Source organism: Hypanus sabinus, chromosome X1 (genome assembly GCF_030144855.1).
Source record: "Hypanus sabinus isolate sHypSab1 chromosome X1, sHypSab1.hap1, whole genome shotgun sequence".
In the NCBI taxonomy this organism is placed as follows: Eukaryota; Metazoa; Chordata; class Chondrichthyes; order Myliobatiformes; family Dasyatidae; genus Hypanus; species Hypanus sabinus.
In genome coordinates, this window is record NC_082738.1 from 53,243,135 (window position 1) to 53,266,825 (window position 23,691).

A 23,691-nucleotide genomic window follows, 5' to 3' on the forward strand; every position below is an offset into this window, starting at 1 on the left:
TGATCCCAAGATCAGTCTGATCCTCCACACTGCCAAGAGTCTTACCATTAATACCATATTCTGCCATCATATTTGACCTAACAAAATTAACCACCTCATACTTATCTGGGTTGAACTCCATATGCCACTTCTCAGCCCAGATTTGCATCCTATCTGCTATCCTATTTGCGTCCTATCCGCTGTAACCTGACAGCCCTCCACACTATCCACAACACCATCAATCTTTGTGTCATCAGCAAATTTACTAACCCATCCCTCCACCTCCTCATCCAGGTCATTTATAAAAATCATCAAGAGAAGGGGTCCGAGAAGAGATCCCTGAGGCACACCACTGGTAACCGACCTCCATGCAGAATATGTCTACAACCATTCTTTGCCTTCTGTGGGCAAGCCAATTCTGGATTCACAAAGCAATGTCCCATGGACCCTGGCTTTTTACCTGATGGCTTTTTCGGTCATAAGGAAATAAACTTCAGAAATTCTTAATCAAATAAGCAATAGAACTTTCACATTAAAAATCATTTATGAAACGGACTCCATGGTAGTGCAGCAATTAGCTTGACTCAATTACAGCTCGGGGCAAAGTTCAAAGTTCAATTCCAGCACCATCTGCAAGGAACTTGTTTGTCCTCCTCGTGGAATGCATGAATTTTCCCCAGGTGCGCTGATTTCCTCCCTCAGTCCAAAGACATACTGGGTAGGTTAATTGGTCATTGTAAATTGTCCTGCAGTTAGGTTAGGGTTATTCGGGCTTGATGAGTGTTGCAGGATGGCGGGGCTTGAAAGGGCCAGAAGAGCCTACTCCACACTATATCACTAAATATAAATAAATAAATAAATCTCACCTGTCACTGCAATCTTTCCAATGGCAAGTTCAAATTTACCTCCTTTAGATCGAACCCACATTTCTCAAATGAATAGGAATTTTTAATAGGAGATTTGCCCAATAGGATAGTTAACTCCAAGCCATTGCACTGAAGTATTAAGGATAAAGCAATTGGCTTGTACCACAGCAGAGGCTGATAAGAGCATTTCTCACACTAATGCCCACAAAAAGATCCTATGAAAGTCTAAACAGTTGTGACTAAGCCGAGAGAGATTTAGAGCTCAAGCTCACACAAAATTCTGTGTTACAGGTTTCCCCCGCTATCCGAAGGTAGAACGCTCCTATGAAATGGTTCATAAGCCAAAATATCGTAAAGTGAATAAGCAATTACCATCTATTTATATGGGAAAAACTTGTAAGCGTTCCCAGACCCAAAAAATAACCTACAAATTCATGCCAAATAACACATAAAACCCAACAGTAACATATAGTAAAAGCAGGAATGCTCTGATAAATACACAGCCTATATAAAGTAGAAATACTTCTCTGCAATCATTGCAGCACTGTCTAAAGTAGCGAAAATCTCACTACGTAGCGTATAATCTCACCACGTAGTGGAAGCGGTCTTTCCAGTAACCTTTAAGCTATGAAGCTGCCAAATCATACCAAATAACACATAAAAATACACAGCCTATATAAAGTAGAAATATGTACAGTGTATTTTCACTTACCGGAATCGGGAAGACAGCGAACACATTGATGATGTGTGTTAGGCTGAGTCGTCGGAGGTTGGGGTGCTCGGCAATTTATTTTCCAATAAATTGCAGTTCCGTCACAGTTAAACACTTGCTTATACAAATAACCACCTTCTGTAATTATATTCTTCAGTTCTGCTGGGTACTTTTCGGCAGCTTCAGTATCAGCCGAAGCACTCTCTCCAGTAAACTTTAAGCTATGAAGCTGCCCTCACCTCAGAAACCGATCAAACCATTCGTGACTACCTTTAAATTCCACTTTCACATCACCATCGTCCAGTGCTTTTTGTTTCAGCTTATTAAAAAGACTGACTGATTTCTCCTTGAGTATAAGATAACTTAATGGAACACCACGCTTTGTACACCCATCAATCCACTCAAGCTATAGATTTTCCATTTTATCCATTATTGGATGCCGACTAAGAGAGGACATTTTGCTACGAGCAGAACCAACAGTAACATCGGCAGCTTTCCAGATTCTTTCACTCCGTGTATAAATAGTGTGAATGGTTCAACGTGCCGACAATGTCCTTACTTCGTTCACCACGATCGAAATGCTTAATTATGTCTAGTTTTACGCTAAGTGTAATACTCTTATGGGCTCTTTTTAGGCTTTTCCAATACCTTAGAACTCATCTTGCTAATGGATGCACAAAATAAATCGACATAAACCACAGATGCTCAGAGGCACATGTTTAAGCAATGGCAGCTAGAATTCAGTTCCGGGGAGGAGCTCGGCTGCTCGGGGCACACTGTCTTTTCTCATAACAGTGAAAACACCTTCTGTTAGCGAAAACAGGTAACTAATGTAGGTCTTTCGTAACAGCAAGGTGTCATAAAGCGAATGTTCGAAAAACAGGGGCAACCTGTATTTACACTAGAGATTGCTACAATAGGGGGAAAATTCTGCAGTTGTACGATGCTTGCGTCCAAATCTATAGCCCAAGGAGTGGGGCTGTTGAAGTCACTCTGCCAATGTTGTCATGTGCTGCCCAAGTCCAAGAAACAACCTCAATGAAATACCAACCATACCCACAGAGCAGCTAATTTTATTAAATTCTACCCTACCTATACGAGTTATTTGCAATAACCAAATTGAAATAACATTTAAAAAAAATTGAGATGGCATGCTTTTTTGAAAATCTACACTTTTAAAGTCTGACATGACATCTAGATAGTGCTCAATGTAAACGAGAAAGTTACATGAAGATAGAATATTAAAAATATAACTACCATATTACATGAATCAACCATCACATTTAGTTACATACGAAAACTCATTTATACTGAGACTAGGCTGTAATGAAAGTCAACATCTTAGGATACAAGTAATTTCCGAATTGCTTACTGAATTGTATTCAGTTTCATTCAGATGTTATTTTCATGCAGCTTTTATAACTGCAGCAACACTCCAAATTATCAAAAAATTATCTAATAATTAATCACGATGAACTTTAAAAAAATTTTTGCTACCAAATGACCTACCATATGCCGCCGAAGGATGGTCTGACTTTTCATGTACTTAAGACAGAACTCACACATGTATAGCCTCCCTAGACGAGCATATTCTTCAGGATATGGAGAATGGTACCAGGTATCCAGTTCATATCGGCCAAACACAATGGTCTTAATCATGTTACTGCCTTCTGTAATTTGCCCTTGCAACCTCAGTTTCTCCTACAGGATAAAGAGACAATTGAAGCAGTATAATAATACTCAAGTAATCAGAGTGATCTACAACATTGGTTTCATATTTTATTTGAAAAGGAACAAAGCCTAATCTCATTTATTCATTATATTGCAGCAACAATTATTAATAATTTTAATGTTTACAACATTTTAACTCCTTTCTGATTTCAATTTCAGCCTTGTTTTTTTTCTAGGAATAAAGAGCAGTGTTCAACCAACTAAATACGGACCAACATATATTATTACATCAAATACAATTGTTCAGCCCAGAAACAAAGAAAACTACTGTTCACATGTCTTTTCATCAATGCTGCCATCCAGTGTTAGTATCAAACTCTCAGGCTAAAAACACTTGGAGACTAGGCCCAAAGTGCAACTTTGTGTATGTCACATCTTTATCATGAATCATTTTTGATTTTGAGCATCATTAATTTAAAACCAACCAGTGTCATATTATGGGCACCCATAGTGGCTCGGAACTGGGCAAAAAAATTTAAACAGTTTACAAAAAGTAATGACAGCACTAAATGTCATTAGATGCAAATCATAGTCCAGAGAGTAAAAGGACACCTGTTTTTGTGATCATGCTCTGAAATTTCTGAGAATATATTTTAATATATGTGCGAATAAGAGGTCCACATTGTTGCAACATTAACAGCATAAGTAACCTTTAACAGGCATTACATCTTTAACCAAGACCATTTCAACAACTGCATGAAATGTTATTGCTGAAATTATATTTTTCTCAGCTTTGACTTGTTATTTTGTATAATTTAAACTAAAATACTTTTTTAAAAAAGAAACCATCAACAGCGAAATAAACTTATAAAAAAAAAATCTTACTCAATTGTTTTGTTGTTAACTCTTCACCCCATCTCAGATCACTAAAAATATCCCCCCACCCACCCCCAGAATAACTCTTAAATTAAGATTTTTGAAAACTGAAGTCTGCAACATCAGAATAGTTTCAATTTTTTGCATTTTAAGAATAAATTTAAGCATCAAACTAAAATTCAAACATTGAAATGATACTAAATATATTTCAAATGCACAATACTACAGTTATTATTTTTATTTATGTTGTTATTCTACTTCAATATACCACAGATAAAGTGCAAAATAAACTAGAATCACATCATACCAGATCCTCTGAGGCGCGTGCTTGAGCTTTACGGAATAATTCCAAATCAAAATCAGATGTAAGATTGTCCAAAAGGGGCTCTCTTGTATTTCCATGTAACTGCCGGTGCTCCTATAGAATTAAAAATAAACATTATCAGAATACTACTGCATGTAAAGAAAATAAAAACAAAGCTGAAATTACAAATATTTCTACAAAGTAACATACAATACATAATCTTGAAAGTATATTCTACAATTAAGGTAGCATCTTTGATTTCCTTGGGAGCTGTACACAAAAAGTTGCCCCTCTCTAGCACCATTTTGAGATAATGAAGTATAAAACAAGACCAAGGAATTCTGCAAGTATAGAAAACCTTTCAAGTTAATGTACATGTGCTTGTCTAACAAGAGTGAAACTTGTGATGGACATCAAAGGTAAAAGGGCAATTCACAAAGGATGCCACTAAAACCTCTTCTTTCTTGTGATTTCAGAAAGCAGACATGTCCCAGCATAGGCTTTTTTTTCCAGTGCTGAAGCCCAGACTGTTCTCTGGTGCCCAAGTCCAGGCTAGCTTCTGTCAGCTTGTGTAATTGGCTGCAAATCTCCAAAAGAGATTTTGGAGAGCCTAGGTCCTGGTCAGAAATCAGAAGTATCAAAATGTATCCTCATTCGCTCTGGTTAAGAATGCAATTCAGGAGTGGCTGCACAATAGATGTAGAATACCAATTTTTTAATAATTTACTGGTTGAGGTAATAATAACAGGGTAAAGCAAAACAATAAAAAGGAAAAACCATCAAAGCCATGCATAAACAAATTAAATTAGTCCAGTTCATTCTGAGTATGGTTAAAGTTACATAGTATTTAACTTTCGCATATAATTATCTCAACCACACCAGAAACATACCCAGGTCTCATATATAGAAACAAATGTGACCCTGCATCAGTCCTGATGGATGGTTTCATTTTGCTTCAGTGTGCTGCCTAGCCCTCTTACACCTTTCAGTAGCTTGCTTTTTTTTCCACTGTGTAAGTTTGGAACAGTAATTTTACCATATATTTTTCTTTTTGCTCTTTGGTTAATCCTGAATTTCGTTTCTTCCTAAGTTCTGCCACCTTTTCTTTGTATCTCAATTGTTTCTCTGTCGGAGCCTGTAGACAAGAAGCAAAATTGAGAATAATATTTATCTAAGCCTACCTTCAATATTTAGTGCATCAACACAAGGTGAAATTCAATTTCTAGACACCATATGTACATGGATGTCCAAGAGTCATAAAGCACTACAGTACAGAAACAGTCTCTTTAGCCCATTAGTTTATGCCAAACTGTTAAGCTATCTAGTCCCATCGACCCATGCTTGGACAATAGTCCTCACCTCCCATCCACGTACTTATCCAAACTTCTTTTCATTGTTGTAATTTAACCTGCACCCACCACTTCCGCTGGCAGTTTGTTCTGCACTCACAGCATGCTCTGAGTGAAGTTACTCTTCAGGTTCCCCTTAAATACTTCACCTTTCAACCTTAACCTATGAACTCTAGTGTTGGTCTCACTCAACCTCGGGGGAGAAAACCAGCATGCAGCTACCCTATATATAACCTTCATAATTTTATATACCTCTATCAGATCTACCCTCATTCTCTCCCAGCCAGCAAAGATCAATTTTTATTCCAACTTCTAATCCTGACCCTTGACACACCTCTCTTTCAAACCAAGATCAAACACACATCACCCATCCTTTATTGTCTGTTCCCTCTGCAAATTCCCCCACAGATATATTCTCTTTCTCTCCAACCATTTTATTTGCATTTGTTTCAATTTCTAGTTCAGTCTCAACTAAACCTAATTTTCAATCATGACATTGTTTTCCTACTTTCAATCCTACGGTCTGAAATTTACAAATTCTGAACTGAAAATACCCCCAACTCATCTCAGCAAAAACTTCCACCCCTTCATAAATATCCTGACAACACCAATCCCCATATTAGCAGTATTTCCCAACACCCAGCTAGGTCATCCTTCCATTCTTCATTACAGTATATGGATTTTCCATTAATTACATCTATTTGTCTGGACTTCAATAATTATTTATTTAACTCTTGCCTTTTCACTCTATTACTGCCTACTTGTACTTTTTTTTACCATTTGCTCTTCTCACCTAAGTTTGTTTCCCAAAACTTGAACCCTCTAGTTGTTCCTCCTTATCCAAGTTTCTCCAATCTCATTCACCTTTAACTCAAGTTGCTTACAAATATTTCCTCTCCTTCTCTTCCCAATCTTTCTTCCTTGTAGAGAAATCACCAACTAAGGAGAGGAGTTCTTAATTGTAACTTCCCGATTACAAATATCACGATTTGTAAATTTGTTGCCATATGTTCCATACATGTCTAAATGTAGTGATCACAATGAAAACTTACCTGATGTCTGGTTGCATGTCTGTTATTTTCATCTTGTCTTTGTGATAATGCTCTGTCATCAATCTGCCTTTCACGCTGCTGAGCTCTAACCTAAAAAGGAGAGTTAACACCAGAACGTAAACAATTAGATAAATATTGAACTTATTGAATGGGCACAGTCTACTATCTACAGTTGCAAGTAAAAAGTTTGTGAGCCCTTTGTAATTACCTGGTTTTCTACATTATTTACTCAAAATGTGGTCTGATCCTCATCCAAGTCTCAATAATAGACGAACACAACCTGGCTAAACTAATAACACACAGACAATTGTACTTCTTGTCAACACTGAGTACACCATTTAAACAATCACAGTCCAAGTTCAAAAATGTATGTGAACCTTTAGGGAGACGCCTTCTACAAAAGCTACTGGAGTCAGGTGTTCCAATCAATGAGATGAGATTGGAGGTATGGATGGTAGAGGTGCCCTGCCCTATAAGGACACATGAAGTCAAGTTACTGACAGAGCCTGCCCTTCTCAAGAAAGATTTGTTTATGTGCACCATTCCTCGATCAAAACAACTTTCAGAGAACCTTAGAAATATTGTAGAGATGAATGAAGCTGGAAAAGGCTACAAAAGCATTTCTAAAGACCTGAGTGTTCATCAGTCCACAGTAAAAGAAGTTGTCTACAAATGGAGCAAACTCAGTACTGTTGCTACTCTCCCTATGAGTGGGCGTCCTGCAAAGATCACACCAAGAGCACAATATGTGATGCTGAAGGAGGTGAAAAAGAACCCAAGGGTAACAGCAAAAGACCTGCAGAAATCTCCAGGACTTGCTAAAGTTTCTGTTTATGTATCCACTATAAGAAAAACACTGAACAGGAATGGTGTTCATGCAAGGACATCACAGAACTAATCAATGCTCTCCAAAATAAAAAACAATTGCTACACGTGTCAAGCTTGCAAAAGACCACCCTGGATGATCCACAATGCTTCTAGGACAATGCCCTATGGACAGAAGAGACGAGTTGAACTTTTTGGCAGAATTGCATACCACTATGTTGAGGAAAAAAAGCACTGCACAGCAACATCTCATTCCAATTGTAAAGCATGGTGGAAGGAGCATCATTGTTTGGGGCTGTTTTGCTGCCTCAGAGCCTGAATAGCTTGCAAGCACTGAAGAACAATGAATTCAAAGTTGTATCGAGACATTTTATAGTTGAATGTCAGGGTCACGGTCCATCACCAGAAGCTTAATAGAAGTTGGATAATGCAACGAGACAATGATTCGAAACATAAGAGTAAATCAACAACAAAATGGTTTAAAAAGAAGAAAAATTGTGTTTTGGAATGGCCAAGTCAGAGTCCAGACCTTAATCAATTGAGATGCTGTGGCATGACCTGAAGAGGGCTGCACATGCCAAGCATTCCAGAAATACTGATGAACTGAAACAGTTTTGTATGGAGGAATGGTCTAAAATTCCTCCTTGCTGTTATGCAAGTCTGACAAACAGCTTCAGGAAACGTTTGGTGGAGGTTATTGCTGCTAAAGATTGTTCTACCACTTAAGTGCAAGGGTTCACATACTTTTTCCACCCTGGACTGTGAATGATTAAACAATCTCCAATCTTCCAGCCAACTTTCCACACCCATGCTTTTTCTCCATCCTGCCTCTTCCTCATTAAATAATTACTCCCCTGAAAACACCTGTTCTCCCATTTTCACCCATTCTTTTTTTTCTGGTGAGGTTTGGAGGGATGACCAACTATGAATTAAGGGGATAAATACAATATTGAATCTACAATACTCAGCATTTATCTTCAGCCAGATTAAGGTACATTAGCCTACATTCATAGAACATAGAATAGCACAGCACATTACAGGCCCTTCGGCCCACAATGTTGTGCCGACCTTCAAACCCTGCCTCCCATATAACCCCTCACCTTAAATTCCTCCATATACCTGTCTAGTAGGTCCCTTAAACTTCACTAGTGTATCTGCCTCCACCTCTGACTCAGGCAGTGCATTCCACGCACCAACCACTCTGAGTGAAAAACCTTCCTCTAATATCCCCCTTGAACTTCCTTCCCCTTACCTTAAAGCCATGTCCTCTTGTACTGAGCAGTGGTGCCCTGAGGAAGAGGAGCTGGCTGTCCACTCTGTCTATTCCTCTTAATATCTTGTACACCTCTATCATGTCTCCTCTCATCCTCCTTCTCTCCAAAGAGTAAAGCCCTAGCTCACTTAATCTCTGATCATAATCCATACTCTCTAAACCAGGCAGCATCCCAGTAAATCTCCTCTGTACCCTTTCCAATGCTTCCACATCCTTCCTATAGTGAGGTGACCAGAACTGGACACAGTACTCCAAGTGTGGCCCAACTAGAGTTTTATAGAACTGCAAACGTGAAAAGAGATTATAAGGTCAAACTTATAGGAAGAATCTTCAATAACTAAAGGAAAATTACTAATGCAGACATAACTGCAACTGTTGTAAACCATACAACAGTTAAGTGGACCCAACAAACTTCTGCTTTGTTTCTACAAATGGTTGCTACAAGCAGCAGCAAAGTTTTAGCCCTCCCACATAAGAATCCTGAGTTTGTTTTGGCAGTAATTTTCTAGTTCTGAGAAAATGGAATCCAAATAATGTTAGCATCATTTCTACCACTGACTCAAACATTTTGGATTAGCTGAACTGTTCATATTCTTGAAGTCAGCCTGATACTCTAATATATGCATAATTTATTAACTGCAGATGTCCCAGCAAATAGTTTCCTTAAAAAATATTGTAACATACCACTTGCAGAACTAAAGAAGCTCAAATCATTCTTTAGCATTTGCAAAACTAGCCATTATACACTCCATAGAACTTTAAATATTACACACAAATTTTAAAAACAAAGCCATTTCCTAAAAGACAAAAAAAAGCACCTGTTCAAAATTTTCATTGCGCAACACAGATCTCACAGAACTTAGTTTTGGCATTAAACTTCACTAGACTGCTTAAACTCCAGATATTTTTTTAAAAAACTGTGTCAGCCAGTATGCCAGATGAAGTGCGATCATAATACAAACCAGGAGCAAAGGAATTAGAAAAACTTCAAAGTTACTGAAATGAATTGTCTGAACACCCCCTTATTACCAATCAAAAAGCAGTATTTTCTTTAAGCAGCATTATCTGAATGTTTCACAATATAATGTGGAATCTACATTACCTTACATTCATCTGCAGATAAATTATGGTACAATGGACAGCCAGATATGGAGAAGTGTCTTTCATGTTTTCCAGTCAAATGGCCTACGTTTAACCAGATGAGCAAAATGATAATCATATACAAGAATGTACTTCAAACTACATTTTCAGATTTTAAAATCACCTACAAATTAAAAAGCATTTGCCTTCCTATTAAAATTACACCAGCAGATAGCTATATAATCAGGAATATTGTCAGTTTCAGATCAACACCTGTGCAGAATTCTCTTCCAAAACAGTAAAGAGAATGATTCCCATCCACTCTCCAATTTGTTTGTCAACAACAATTTTTTTTTAAATTACACTCGTATCGAAATCAAACATTAAGTGGCTACAATATTTGAGCACATAATCTAGACCAATACTTCCAGGTCATGCAGAGCTGAAGAGGAGATATTCTGGAAGCAATATTCAACAGCTGCCTCTTGGAATAACTGCAAGAGGCCTTATGATTATATGTGAAATGCAAAGGAGTTCTCATTTTGTCCTTTCTCAACTTCAATAGAATAAATTACTTGATCAGATATTGCTTTTTCCCATTTATTGCACAAATGTCACAAGTAATTTGACTACACCAGTAATTATACTGCAAAAGTAATTATTTGTTACAAAATAGTTTGAGATACCTCAAAGATTGGAGAATGTTATTTTAATATTCAAAAATAGAACTATTCCTAATCCAGAATGTAATGTTCAGGAAAATTAAATCACTATATTCAATTCTCCCAGATCATCTGTTGGAAAACATCCTGAGTGGGCTTGTTCCAAAGTTGCATAACTTTACATATACAATTAACTGTACAGAAACTGACATCAAACAAGAAATGAAAACATAGCTGAGGCTCCACCAGGTGTCAGTATAGACATTAATACAGATTGCAGGCTACAAAACTCAACTGGAAAGGAAATTTTCATTAATTTCTTGCATTCATTTCAAACACATCATCTTTGCCATTAGTCACACTAAATGCATAGCCAGACTTAGTACACTGCTTTTAAACATAAACAAGTCCAAAAATCTGGGAGCAATTCAAAGGCACAGGATAGATACCCCCTAAATTAGAATTCTAAAGGCAGGATTACGACTGTGGCCGACAGAAGTCAAAGTCAACATAAAAGCCAAAGAAAGGGCATAAAAGAGAAAAAATTAGTGGGAAGTTAGAGGATTGGGAAGCTTTTAAAAACCAATAGAAGGCAACTAAACAAAAGTCATAAAAAGTAAAAGATGGAATACGAAGATACACTAACCAATAATATTAAAGAGGATACCCATAGTTTCTTCAGGCATATAAAGTGCAAAAGAGAGGAGACAGTAGTTATCAGACTGCTGAAAATGTGGGAGAGGTAGAAACAGGGACAAAGAAATAGTGTACAAACTGAATAAGTATGTTGCACCAGTTTTCCCTGTGGAAGACACTAGTGGTATGCCAGAATTTCAAGTGTGTCTGGGGACTGAAGTGTGTGAAGTTGCCATTATTAGGGAAAAAGTGCTTGGGAAGCTGAAAGATCTGAAGGTAGTTAAATCACCTGGACCAGATAGTTTATACCCCAGGGTTCTGAAGGAAGTGGCTTAAGAGATTGTGGAGACATTAATAATGATCTTTCAAGAATCACTGGATTCTGGAGGACTTGAAGAGTGTAGTGACATTTGCAATTTTCAAGGGAAAGAGGCTAAAATTATATGCCAGTTGGTCTGACCTCAGTGGTTGGGAAGATGTTGGAGTCATTTGTTAAGGATGTGGTTTTGGACACTTAGAGGCACATGAGAAAATCGGCCAAAGTCAGCATGGTTTCCTTAAGGGAAAATCTTGCCTGAAAAATCTGTTGGAATTCTTTGAAGAAATGACAAGCATTTTCAGAAGATCTTTGACAAAGTATCACATGAGGTTGCTTGACAAATTGAGAGCCCATGGTATTACAGGAAAGATACTAGCATGGATAAAGCAGTGGCTGACTGGCAGGAGGCAAAGAGTGGGAATAAAGAGAGCCTTTTCTGGCTGGCTGCCAGTGACAAGTGGTCTATATGTTGGGAACATTTCTTTTTACATTATATGTCAATGATTTGGATGACAGAATCTATGACTTTGTGGCTACATTTATGGACAATCTGAAGATTTCTGGAGGGGCAGGTAGTGTTGAGGAAGCAGAGAGGCTGCAGAAGGACTTAGATTAGAAAAATGGGCAAAAAAGTGGCAGATGGAACACAGTATCGGGAAGTGTAAAGTTATGCTCTTTGGTAGAAGAAATTAAAGTATAGACTATTTTCAAAATGGAGAAATTTAGAAATCTGAGATACAAAGGAATTTGGGAGTACTTGTACAGGATTCCCTCAAGGTTAATTTTCAGGTTGAGTCGGTGGTGAGGAAGACAAATGCAATGTTAGCATTCACTTCAAGAGGACTAGAATATAAAAGTAAGGATAGAATGTTGAGGCCTTACAAGGCACTGGTGAAGCCTCTCGGAGTACTGAGAGTAGTTTTGGGCCACTTATCTAAGAAAGGATGTGCTGACATTGGGGAGGGTCAAAGGAGGTTCATGAAAGTGATTCCAGGATTGAAAGGCTTGTCATATGAGAAGCGTTTGATGGTCCTATACCTGTACTCAATGGAATTCAGAAGAATGAGGGGGGAATCTCATTGAAACCTATTGAATGCTGAAAGGTCTCGATAGAGTTGACGTGGAGAGATTGTTTCCTATGGTGGGCGAGTCTAGGACCAGAGGGTACAGCCTCAGAATAGATGAACATCCATTTAGAATGGAGTTGAGGAGGAATTTCTTTAGCCAGAGTGGTGAATCTGTGCAATTCATTGCCACAGGTGGCTGTGGAGGCCAAGTCATTGGTTGACAGATTCTTGATTAGGCAGGGCATGAAGAGTTATAGGGAGAAGACAGGAATTTGAGGCTGAGAGGGAAATGTATCAGCTGTGATGAAATGGCATAGCAGATGATGGGCCGAAAAGCCTAATTCTGCTCCTACATCTTATGGTCTTATAGTCTAACATTTTTACTGAATAAAACAATGTGTAAATCTTTCTTATCATGGGACATGGAGAAATAAGCTGAAAGACAGTTCAATCACATCCACTCATTGTTGCTGCCAGAAATCTGAGGAGATCCGAGGTGCACTATATTTGATAGACTAATTTAAAGTCGGCTAGTTAAAACAGGAACAACAAAACTTTTTAATTAAACAAAGATTTTATTCTTGGCCTGGCTGGTGGTGGCAAGAGAAAGGACTCTACAATGGCAGAGGGGGCCTTAAAACCATGCAATGTGAGTGCAAGTGCTCAAGCACTTAAATTGACTGAATAAAATTTCCTTGTTAATATTCCAACAGTGATCATGAATTGAATGATTGACATTAACAATCTAGAAAGGTCCAGTTATAACTATAGCTAAGCTGAAACAATTGACAACTAGGCCCATAGACAATAAAATTAAGGAATAATTACTGGGTTTGACTTCCACCCAGTATCTGGTTATCAACATTGGAAGTATTCAAATAAGAATATCAGATAATGAAGAATTAAATAAACATACAGTGGATTCAGTTAATCGGGAGATATCAGGATCAGTACATTTTGGCCGAATTAAGCGGCTGCCTCAATTAGCTGAAGTTTCATGGAAATAATTAAAGGTATAAAAACTATAAGCCACTGTTTAACTGAGTAATGAATTATGTATTTAAATGAAATACAGAATAAATTAGAACACTATCAATACTTATTCATTCGTGATTTGCCATGTTGCATGATGTGGGGTTTCCATGACCATGATTATTCTCGGCAATTTTTTCTGCAGAAGTGGTTTGCCATTGCCTTCTTCTGGGCAGTGTCTTTACAAGACAGGTGACCCCCAGCCATTATCAATATTCTTCAGAGTTTGCCTGGTGTCAGTGGTCACTTAAACAGGACATGTGATATGCACCAGTTGCTCATACAATTATCCATCACCTGCTCCCATGGCTTCACATGACCCAGATTTTTGGGGGAGGAAGGTGCTAAGTAGGTGTACACCCAGCCCAAGGATGACCAGCAGGCTAGCAGAGGGAAGGAGCATCTTGCACTTCATTTGGTACAGATGTATCTCCACCCCACCACCCAGTAATACAAGACTGCATTAGTTATCGAAGAGAGGAATTCATACAGTGTGTGCTGCCATGCTCCTTTGATTGATTGTAAATAAACAAAATCAGCACAAACACCTAGTGCAGATAATGGACTGCCTTTGTACAATGCTATAGAATGCATCCCCCAAACCTTCACTTTCATTGTAACAATCAAGATGATCGTCAATGCCTTTAAATTCTTCGTCATTCCTAACTTGCTGAAGTAGTAAAATTGTTTCAATTTTCACTCCAGGCTTTTTGAACACAAGTACATGCAGCTTGTGCTATTTAAAAACTGTTCACTCTAAGCATGGTGTAGAGTCTAATGGCCACACAAGTGCATGCGTTTGGCACAAGTTAGAAACCGTTCAGCAACAGTAAGCTGCCCCAATTAAGCAGCAGTGTCCCAAATAAATAAAGGGCATCCAGATTGCTGTTTGTTCTGTAAGAGTTGTTCCAAATAAGTGGCTGCCCCAATTAACTGGAATTCAGTGTATGGATTTGGTTAATTGGGACACATCAGGGTCAGTACATCTTGGCCAAATTGAGCAGCTACTCCAATTAGCGAAAATTTAATTGAAATGGTTAAAAAAGTAAAAAAAAAACACAAAGTATCGCTTAACTGAGTAACAAATTATATATTTAAATGACAAACAGAACAAATTAGAACACTACCAATACCACTAAACTACTATAAAATCGTATTTGTTCCTAATAGGCAAATTCATCTCCTGTACACTGCACTGTTCTTTTGATTGACTGCAAATGAACAAAATTAGCACAGACGCCTAGTGCAGATAATAGATTGCCTTCATACAGTGCTATCAATTGCATCCTACAAATTTTCATTTTCATTATAACATTTAAGATGATTGTTGATACCTTCAAATTCTTAACAGTTCCTAACTCTCTGAAGTAGTGAAATCACTTTATTTTCACTTCCGACCATTTCTGGTATCTCCAAGCCTGAATGCTTGAAACCACAGTGAGCAGTTCTCAATTGCTGTGCTGCTTATTTCTCGTAAACTATCAGTGACAAACAGACGCAAATGGCGGTATTTAAAAACTGTTCACTTTAAGCACGGTGTCATGCCTAACAGCCACAGAGGTGCACATTACTGACGTTTGTCAGAAATTGTTCAGGAACACTCTCCTGTCCCAATTAAGTGACATAGCGCCCCAAATGAAGGGAAACCTGAATTGTTTCTTAACACACACAAAATGCTGGTGGAACGCAGCAGGCCAGGCAGCATCTATCTGGAGAAGATCTATACAGAGTGCTTCTCCCTTGAATTTCCAGCATCTGCTGATTTCCTCATGTTTAGTTTCTTGATTAGTTATTTTTCCTTTAAAAAGATTTGTCCCAAATAGCGGCTGTCTTGATTAACCGATAGTCCAATTAACCGGAATCCACTATACTTAAAAGGTGCATTCCCAAAATATCAGCAAACCACACCTACCAATAATTGACATCAGCTTAAGTAACAAATATTGGATAGGGAAGCACAACTGGAAATCAGTTATACAGTACAGAAACAGACCCTTTGGCCCACCAAATCTGAGACAGCATTCAAGCACCCACTTACACTAATCTCATTTTTATTCTTCCCACGTTTAAAAAAAAATCTATGAAAGATTTTAAAATCGATATTATATGGGCCTGTATAAAAAGATCAAGAACATCAAGTATATATCCTCACAATGGCAACCCAATATCCTTTACTTGAAACAAATTGAAAACAGATGACAGATCAAATGAAATATATATTTGGAATACAAAACATTTATATCTAACCAATTCTATCTCATTATAATCTAACCAATATTCACTTCTGAGGCTGGAGTTTACAAATAGTAGTTTTATTTGCATTAAGCAGTGATGTTTCAACTATTTAACATAAGCTCATAGACCTTATAAATATCAAACACGACAATTGGAGGAGAATGAGATGCCCAAAATGTGTTGCAGGATTCCAAAAGTGGGTAAGAAACAGATCAGAGAGTAGATATTAATATTTCACAACCATCCTTCCAAGAGTGGGGAAAATGTCATTTGAGTTAGTTATCCATCTAAAGTGAGAAAACATTTATGAATAAGCCTCTTGTGAATGAAGCTTAAAATGGGAGCAGATAAACATTTCACAGTTACACAACAGAAGATATTATCCACTCGCTATTTGTAACCCAGTTATTCCATTCATGGAGTTTTCAATCAATGCATTGGGAATATTGTTTAAACACTCAATATACAATGGAAGATTTCTTACCTAATGAATTACAACCTGGAGTAGGACACTTCATATTGAAATTATAACTCTCATGAAAACGCCGGCGCTTCGGCCTATGTGAAAGGTCACTTCCAGAGTCTTTCATAGAAGCATCTTTTGCTATGCTTTCATCATGCGATGCATTTGGACTTGAAATATCAATATCGGACTCAGATGATGGAGCATTTCCTGTAGGTGTACGTGGGGGAGATTCATCTTGGTCAACTGCAGTTTTGGTATCTAAAATAGCAGTTTCAAAAAACACAAATTAATAAGAAGTCTCTAATATTTCATGCATCCAATTTTGAAAAGCACTGGACTAATATCAATATAAATCTTTAAAATTATTTTAGAAAAATAACATCAGGGTATTAAGACATTATCGAGACTACTAAGTGTAAAAGAGGGGAAAAAATATGGAGGTAATATCCTGCTTGTCATCTAAAAGCTATTCTAAAGGATATACTGAGAAGGAAAAAGCAGTTCCACAATTCAGAAAAAACTCAAGAGCAGAGAAAAATATACAGAATATTTTTTAAGAACTGCGACAGCGAAATAAAACTTCTAAAGAAAATTAGAGCAGAAGTTACGCAATTTGGAAGCAACAAGATGAATAATTAAAGGAACACGAACTACCAACATTAAAAGAATGAGAAAGGTATTAACGTTTCAATGAGAGTTTAGATACTTTCTAGCTTGTGTTCACCACTTCAACGTTTTTGCTTCAAGCTGTGTAACTTTCATGAATACTCCTGGAACACAACATTCCTACCTCAGGGAATTTCATTCAAGTTTTAGTTAAGATGTCAGACCAGCAAGTTCAGTTCAGTACAGTACATTCGTAAGCGGGATGGTGAGCAGCCAGAAGTTGTGGTACACGTTGGTATTAACAACGTAGATAGAAAAAGGGATGAAGTCTTGAAGAGAAAATATAGAGAGCCATGTAGGAAGCTGAAATTATTTTGTGAAGGTATTGTGCTTTAGTGTAACTATATGTGCTGTATTGTAACTACACTCAGTGGCCATGTTATTAGGTACAGGAGTGGATCCCGGTGAAGTGTTCTGCTGCTGGAGTTCATCCACCTCAAGGTTCAACACATTCTGCATTCAAAGATGCTCGTTTGCACAGCACTGTCATGAAATGTGGTTATTTTAGTTGCTGATGTCTCCCTGTCAGCTTGAACCAGTCTGATGGTTCTCCTCTGATCTCTCTCATTAATGAGGCATTTTTGGCCCACAGAACTGGCGCTCACTGGAAGTTTGTTTTGTTTTTCATACCATTCTCTGTAAATTCTAGAGACTTGTATGTGAAAATCCAAGGAGATCGGCAACTTCAGATACAGGTGTCCCCCGCTTTATAAATGTTCGCTTTACACCACTTCGCTTTTACAAAAGACCTACATTAGTAACCTGTTTTCGCATTACAAAGAGGATTTTCGCTTTTACAAAAATTTTTCCCATATAAATTAATGGTTCTTCGCTTTACGCCATTGCGGCTTAAGAAAGGTTTCATAGGCACGCTCTACCCTTGTGGGGGGGGGGGGGGGGAGAGGGGGGAGAGAAGACACCTATACTCAAATCACTCCGCCCGACATCTATCATTCCACAGTTAGTTACTAAGATCACACTTCTTCCCCATTCTGATGCTTGGTCTGAAAAACAACAGAACCCAAAGCATGCTTTTATGTATTGAGTTGATGCCATAATATTAGCTGATTAGATATTTGCATTAACGAGGTGCACATGTACCACAAAGTGACCACAATGCATGTGTGTTGTAAATAATGTCACACAGCACATATACATGGTCTTCTGCACGAGAGGAACCATGTTTCATTTAGCTGTGTATATGTGTATGGGTTGAATGACTATAAACTTGAACTTGAAAAGTAGGGTAGTAACTTCTGGATTGCTTGGTTTGCTGCCCATGCCATATGTTTGAGGGCAAGAATCAGATGTCCTGGCATTTGAAAAATTGGTGCAAGGGGGCAGAGGTTCAGATTTGTGGATATTGGCATCTCTGATGAAGCCATGACCTGTTCAAAAGAGTTGGGTTACACCTAAACTTGAGGGGAACTAATACCCTTGCAGGCAGATTTTCTCAAGCTGTTGGGGAGAGTTTAAACTAGTTTGGCAGGGGAATTGGAACTAGAGTGATAGGTTTAGAGGATGGAGTAGTTGGTGTAGAGGTAGCCAGAGGGTAGAGACTGTGGAAAATATAGACAGAGGATAGCAGAGAAATTGCAGTCAAGTTAGAAGGGTTAAAATGTATCAATTTGAATGCCAGAAGTATCAGGAACTAGGGTGTTGAACATGGATCAGTATTTGGAACCTCGACACCATGACCATTAGAGACACAAGGGCAGGAATGGTTGCTGGATTTAATAGAGCTTAGATATTTCAAAAGGGACAGAGAGAGAGGTAAAAGTAGTAGGAAAATTACATTGCTAATCACAGTACCACAGCTGCAGAAAGGGAAGATGCCATTGAGGACTGTCCACTGAGTCAGTGTGGGTGGACATCAGAAACAGTAAGGGAGCAATCACTTTATTAAGAGTATACTACAGATCTTCCAACATAACAGAGACACTGAGGAGCAGATCAGGAGGCATATTCTGAAAAGGTGGTAAAATAACAGGGTTGTTGCCATGAGCAAGTTCAACTTCCCCAGTATTGATTAGCACCTACTTAGTAAAAAGAAAAAAGTATAGATGGAGTAGAAGTTGTTGGCTGTGTCCAGAAAGGATTCCTGACACAATGTGTAGGCAGGCTGACTAGAGGAAGTAGCCATACTGGATATGGTACGAGGCAATGAACTTGATCGTGTGACAAGAAATTAATCTAGAAAAAAGTATGAAGTGATACACTTTGGAAAGTCAAATTTGAAGGGAGAATACAGAATAGAGTTAATGGCAGGATTTTTAGCAATGTGATGGAAACCAAGGGATCTTGAGTTCACGTCCTTAAATCTCTCAAAAGTTACCTCACAGGTTGACAGGGTAGTTAAGAAGGCAAATGGAGTGTTGACCTTCAATAGTCAGGGGACTGAGTTCAAGAGCCATGAGGTAAATGGTGCAGCTCTAAAAAAACTCTGGTTGGATCACACTTGGGAATTTAGCATTGAGATCTAGTCCACTCATTAAAGGAAGGATAAAGAAGCTTTAGAGAGTGTGCACAGATTTACCAAGATGCTGCCTGGATTAGAGAGCGCATTCTGTTAGGATAGGTTGAGTGATCTAGCATTGTCTCTTTGGAGACAAGGATGACGACAGGTGACTTGATAGAGGTGTAGAAGTGGCTAATATGAAGGGACATAATTTTAATGTGATTGAAGGAAAGAAAGGGGGATGTCACTGGTGAAGTTTTTTAAAAAAAGTGGTGAGTGCGTGGAACTGTCAGGAGTGGTGGGTGGTTGTAGAGGCAAATATATTAGGTTCATTTAAGAGACTCCTGGGCACATAGATGAAATATAAAATGGAGGACTATGTAGGAGTGAAGGGCAAGATTGACCTTGGAGTAGGTTAAAAGGCTGGCACTACATCATGGGCAAAAGTGCCTGTACTGTACTGTTCTATGTAAAACAAGGAACTGAAAATAAAAGTATTTGGAAAGAGAAAAGTATGTGTTGCTCTTGGCATGTGCAGGCTAAATTTGAGACACCAATGGACTGAAATTTTAAAAGAACTTTAAAAGGTTCTGCACATGGAACCTGTACTAGTTTGGTGCAAGAGTCTCTTTCAGTAAAACTGAATTGTGTACAACACCAAAGCACTAAACACAATGGACCAGAATTACCAGATGTGAAAATATCAGAAGTGAAAATGCCATGAAGGCATTTCCTTCTGCCATTCCAAATAGTAGTCATACACAGATGAGTGACCAGGCTGGGTTTAGGTTAAGAGGCCCAAGGAATTTTTTGTGAGGTGCTGAGTGTGTCTTCTCATCAATACTTAGTACATCATTTATACAATCACAGTCTAGGTTCAAAAAAGTATGTGAACCTTTGGGGAGACGCCTTCTACAAAAGGTACTGGAGTCAGGTGTTCCACTCAATGAGATGAGATTGGAGGTGTAGGTTGTAGAGGTGCCCTGCCCTATAAAGACACACAAAGTTGGGTTATTGTCAGAGCCTGCACTTCTCAAGAAAGATCCACTAACGTACACCATGCCTCGATCAAAACATCAATCAGAGGACCTTAGAAGAATTGTAGAGTTGCATGAAGCTGGAAAAGGCTACAAAAGCATTTCTAAAGAACTGATTCATCAGTCCACAGTACGCGAAATTGTCTACAAATGGAGGAAATTCAGTACTGTGGCTACTCTCCCTGGGAGTGGGCACCCTACAAAGATCACACCAAAAGCAGAATATGCAATGCTGAAGGAGGTGAAAAAGAACCCAAGAGTACCAGCAGAAGACCTGCAGAAATCTCTAGAACTTGCGAAAGTTTCTGTTTACGTACCCACAAGAAAAACTGAACAAGAATGGTGTTCATGGAAGCACATCACTGCTCTCCAAAAAAAGAAAAACAATTACTACACGTGTCAAGTTTGCAAAAGAGGACCTGGATGTTGCACAATGCTTCTGGGACAATGTCCTGAGGACAGATGAGACAAAGGTTGAACTTTTTGGTAGTAATGCATACCACTATGTTTGGAGGGAAAAAGAGCACTGCACAGCAACATCTCATCCCAACTGTAAAGCATGGTGGAAGGAGCATCATGTTTGGGGCTGTTTTGCTGCCTCAGAGCCTGGACAGCTTGCAAGCATTGAAGAACAATCAATTCAAAATTGTATCAAGACATTTTATAAGAGAATGTCAGAGTCACGGTCTGGCACCAGAAGCTTAATAGAAGTCGAATAATGCAACAAGACAATGATCCGAAACAGAAGAGTAAATCAAGAACAGAATGGTTTAAAAAGAAGAAAATTCGTGTTTTGGAATGACCAAGTCAGAGTCCAGACCTTAATTGAGATGCTGTGGCGGAGTTTCAAGATGGCGACGTAAACATCTGCCTTTTAGGCGCTCTTCACTTTTCTAACTATAATCACCCTTTAATCTAATCTTTTCGAATTTAATCAAATGAGTTGATATTTTCGATTGACTTTTTTTTCTTTTAAAACTATATTTGATCTAACTTTGCCGAACTTAAAATGGCTACAAGTAATAAATCGTCTAAGGAGCCTTTATCTGTTGAAACAATTTCGAATCTTCTGGACACTAAACTTGCAGGTTTGGATAACAAGCTGCAAAGTAAAATGGCAAGTTTGGAAAGTAAAATGGCAAGTTTGGAAAGTAAAATGGCAAGTTTGGAAAACACGTTTACCACGAAAATGTCTGAACTTGAAGGAGCTGTTAAATCGCTTGATACTAAGTTTCAGTCGCAGGCATCGGTTATTCAGCGGCATGAAGATAAGTTGGCGACTCTTGAAAAATTAATTGTTGAAAAAGTACGTACAATTGAAGTGTTGGATAAGAAGGTACAATCGACTCTTAAGACTGTAGATCAGTATAAGTTTAAAATTTCTGATCTCGAAAATCGATCTCGCAGACAGAATTTGCGTATTATCGGGTTTTCCGAAAAAGTTGAGTCCGGTGATTTAACTGAATTTTTCTCTAATTTACTATGGGAAATTTTCGGTGATGAAGGTTTGCAAACTAAACCTGTTATCGACCGCGCTCACAGAGTTGCGAGGTTTTCGTCTGTGCGTGATAAACCACGAGCGGTGATTGTTCGCCTTCATTATCCTCGTGAGAAAGAGCTTTTAATTCGATTAGCTCGTAAAAAAGGTATGATTTCCTACCAAAACTTTCAATTTCGAATTGTTGAGGATTATTCTTTTGAAGTAATGAAAGCCAGGATCGCTTTTAAACCAGTGATGGCAGAGATTCATTCGATCGGACTTAGACAAGCTTTAATGTATCCAGCGAAGCTTAGAATTGTGCTGCCCGACAACAGTCAACGATTTTTCAACACTCTGGAAGAAGCGAAGAAATTTGTTGAAGAATTTCGATCTTCTACTGCAACTTGAACTATGTGTTATGTGGAAGATTTTTCGGAGAGAGGATATCTTTCTATTTTAAGTTTTAACCTATGAAGTTGGGTTATAACTTTTTATTTTTTTGATCTATGGGTCCGGTTTTTTTTTTACTAGCATCATTGTTTATAGATGGTTTTTTTTTAATTTTGATAATATTCCTTTTTTTTCTTTCTGTTTTGGTTATATACGTTTATATTTTGCATTAATGATTTATCTTTTTTTTTAAGATGTTTATTTTTCCCGTAAGATTCTGTTTTTTACAAGCATTTATCTGTTTGCCTGTACTCAGATATGGGACGAATGTTTTGGATTTTTAGTTTTTTATATATATATGTTGTACTGTTTATTATATCCTTTTTTTTTAAATGTTATTTTGTCTTTTAACAGATCGCTGAACTCACTTTTGTATTTAGTAATATGGCTTTTTCAAAATGGCGTTTCTTCTTCCCATAAGTCTTTGCTCTTGAAACGTCATCTTGTATTTGAATATGGGATTTTTTTTTTAAAGGTATATTACACTTTTAAATTTTGACGTTTATACCTTTTTTTTATTAATGATTGTTGTATTATATTAGTTTTTTTTATTATTCTGATTGATATATATTTTTTTTTGCAACTCTATATTTTAATTTGGGTGATATATAGTTTTCTTCTAATCTTTTTTTTTATAGAGCTGCCATCTTGAAATGGGGGTAATATTAGTATTAGATTATGCGCCTGCCGCTTGGCTTTTTTTCGAAGGGTGGGGGGAGGGGGTAGGGATCTTTTTTCACGCTTTTGCTTTTTATTTTTTTGCTTTTAGTTTATGGGCCGACTTTAAATTACTAATATTGTTGAGGTGTCATGTTCTCCGGCTGCTCCTGAATCAATTTTCCTCCTTCCTGAATTGTGGGTTATGTGTCTTTCTAACCTTTTATGATACACACAATTAATATTGGTATGATGGATAGATCTGTTAACTTTATCTCCTGGAATACTAATGGTTTAAATCATCCGATTAAACGCAAAAAAATATTTAAAGTATTCCATAGACTGAATGCTAATATTATCTTTGCACAGGAGACCCATATCAGGAGGGAGGATAATCAACGTTTTTTTAGGTTCTGGAAGGGTCAACAATTTCATTCGAATTGTACCGCCAAAATTAGGGGTGTGTCTATTTTTATAGATCCCTCAATATCGTTTACACATCATGAAATTATCTCTGACCCACAGGGTAGATTTTTGTT

The 23,691-nt window shown here is 37.8% G+C and overlaps 1 protein-coding gene across 3 annotated transcripts in view; it reads right to left on the reverse strand.

The window, feature by feature from the left end:
• The window catches only part of kat7b (K(lysine) acetyltransferase 7b), a 96,625-nt gene that overhangs the window by 24,393 nt on the left and 48,541 nt on the right, over positions 1–23,691 (reverse strand). For 2 of the 3 annotated variants that reach the window (XM_059956601.1, XM_059956600.1), the window contains 7 exons: positions 20,424–20,516; positions 16,423–16,662; positions 10,010–10,092; positions 6,810–6,899; positions 5,445–5,543; positions 4,412–4,522; positions 3,067–3,258 (listed from right to left, as the gene is read on the reverse strand). In XM_059956601.1, the coding sequence (XP_059812584.1) occupies positions 3,067–3,258; positions 4,412–4,522; positions 5,445–5,543; positions 6,810–6,899; positions 10,010–10,092; positions 16,423–16,662; positions 20,424–20,516 (908 nt within the window). The remainder of the gene's footprint in view (positions 1–3,066; positions 3,259–4,411; positions 4,523–5,444; positions 5,544–6,809; positions 6,900–10,009; positions 10,093–16,422; positions 16,663–20,423; positions 20,517–23,691) is intronic. The other variant, XM_059956602.1, reaches the window with a different exon arrangement.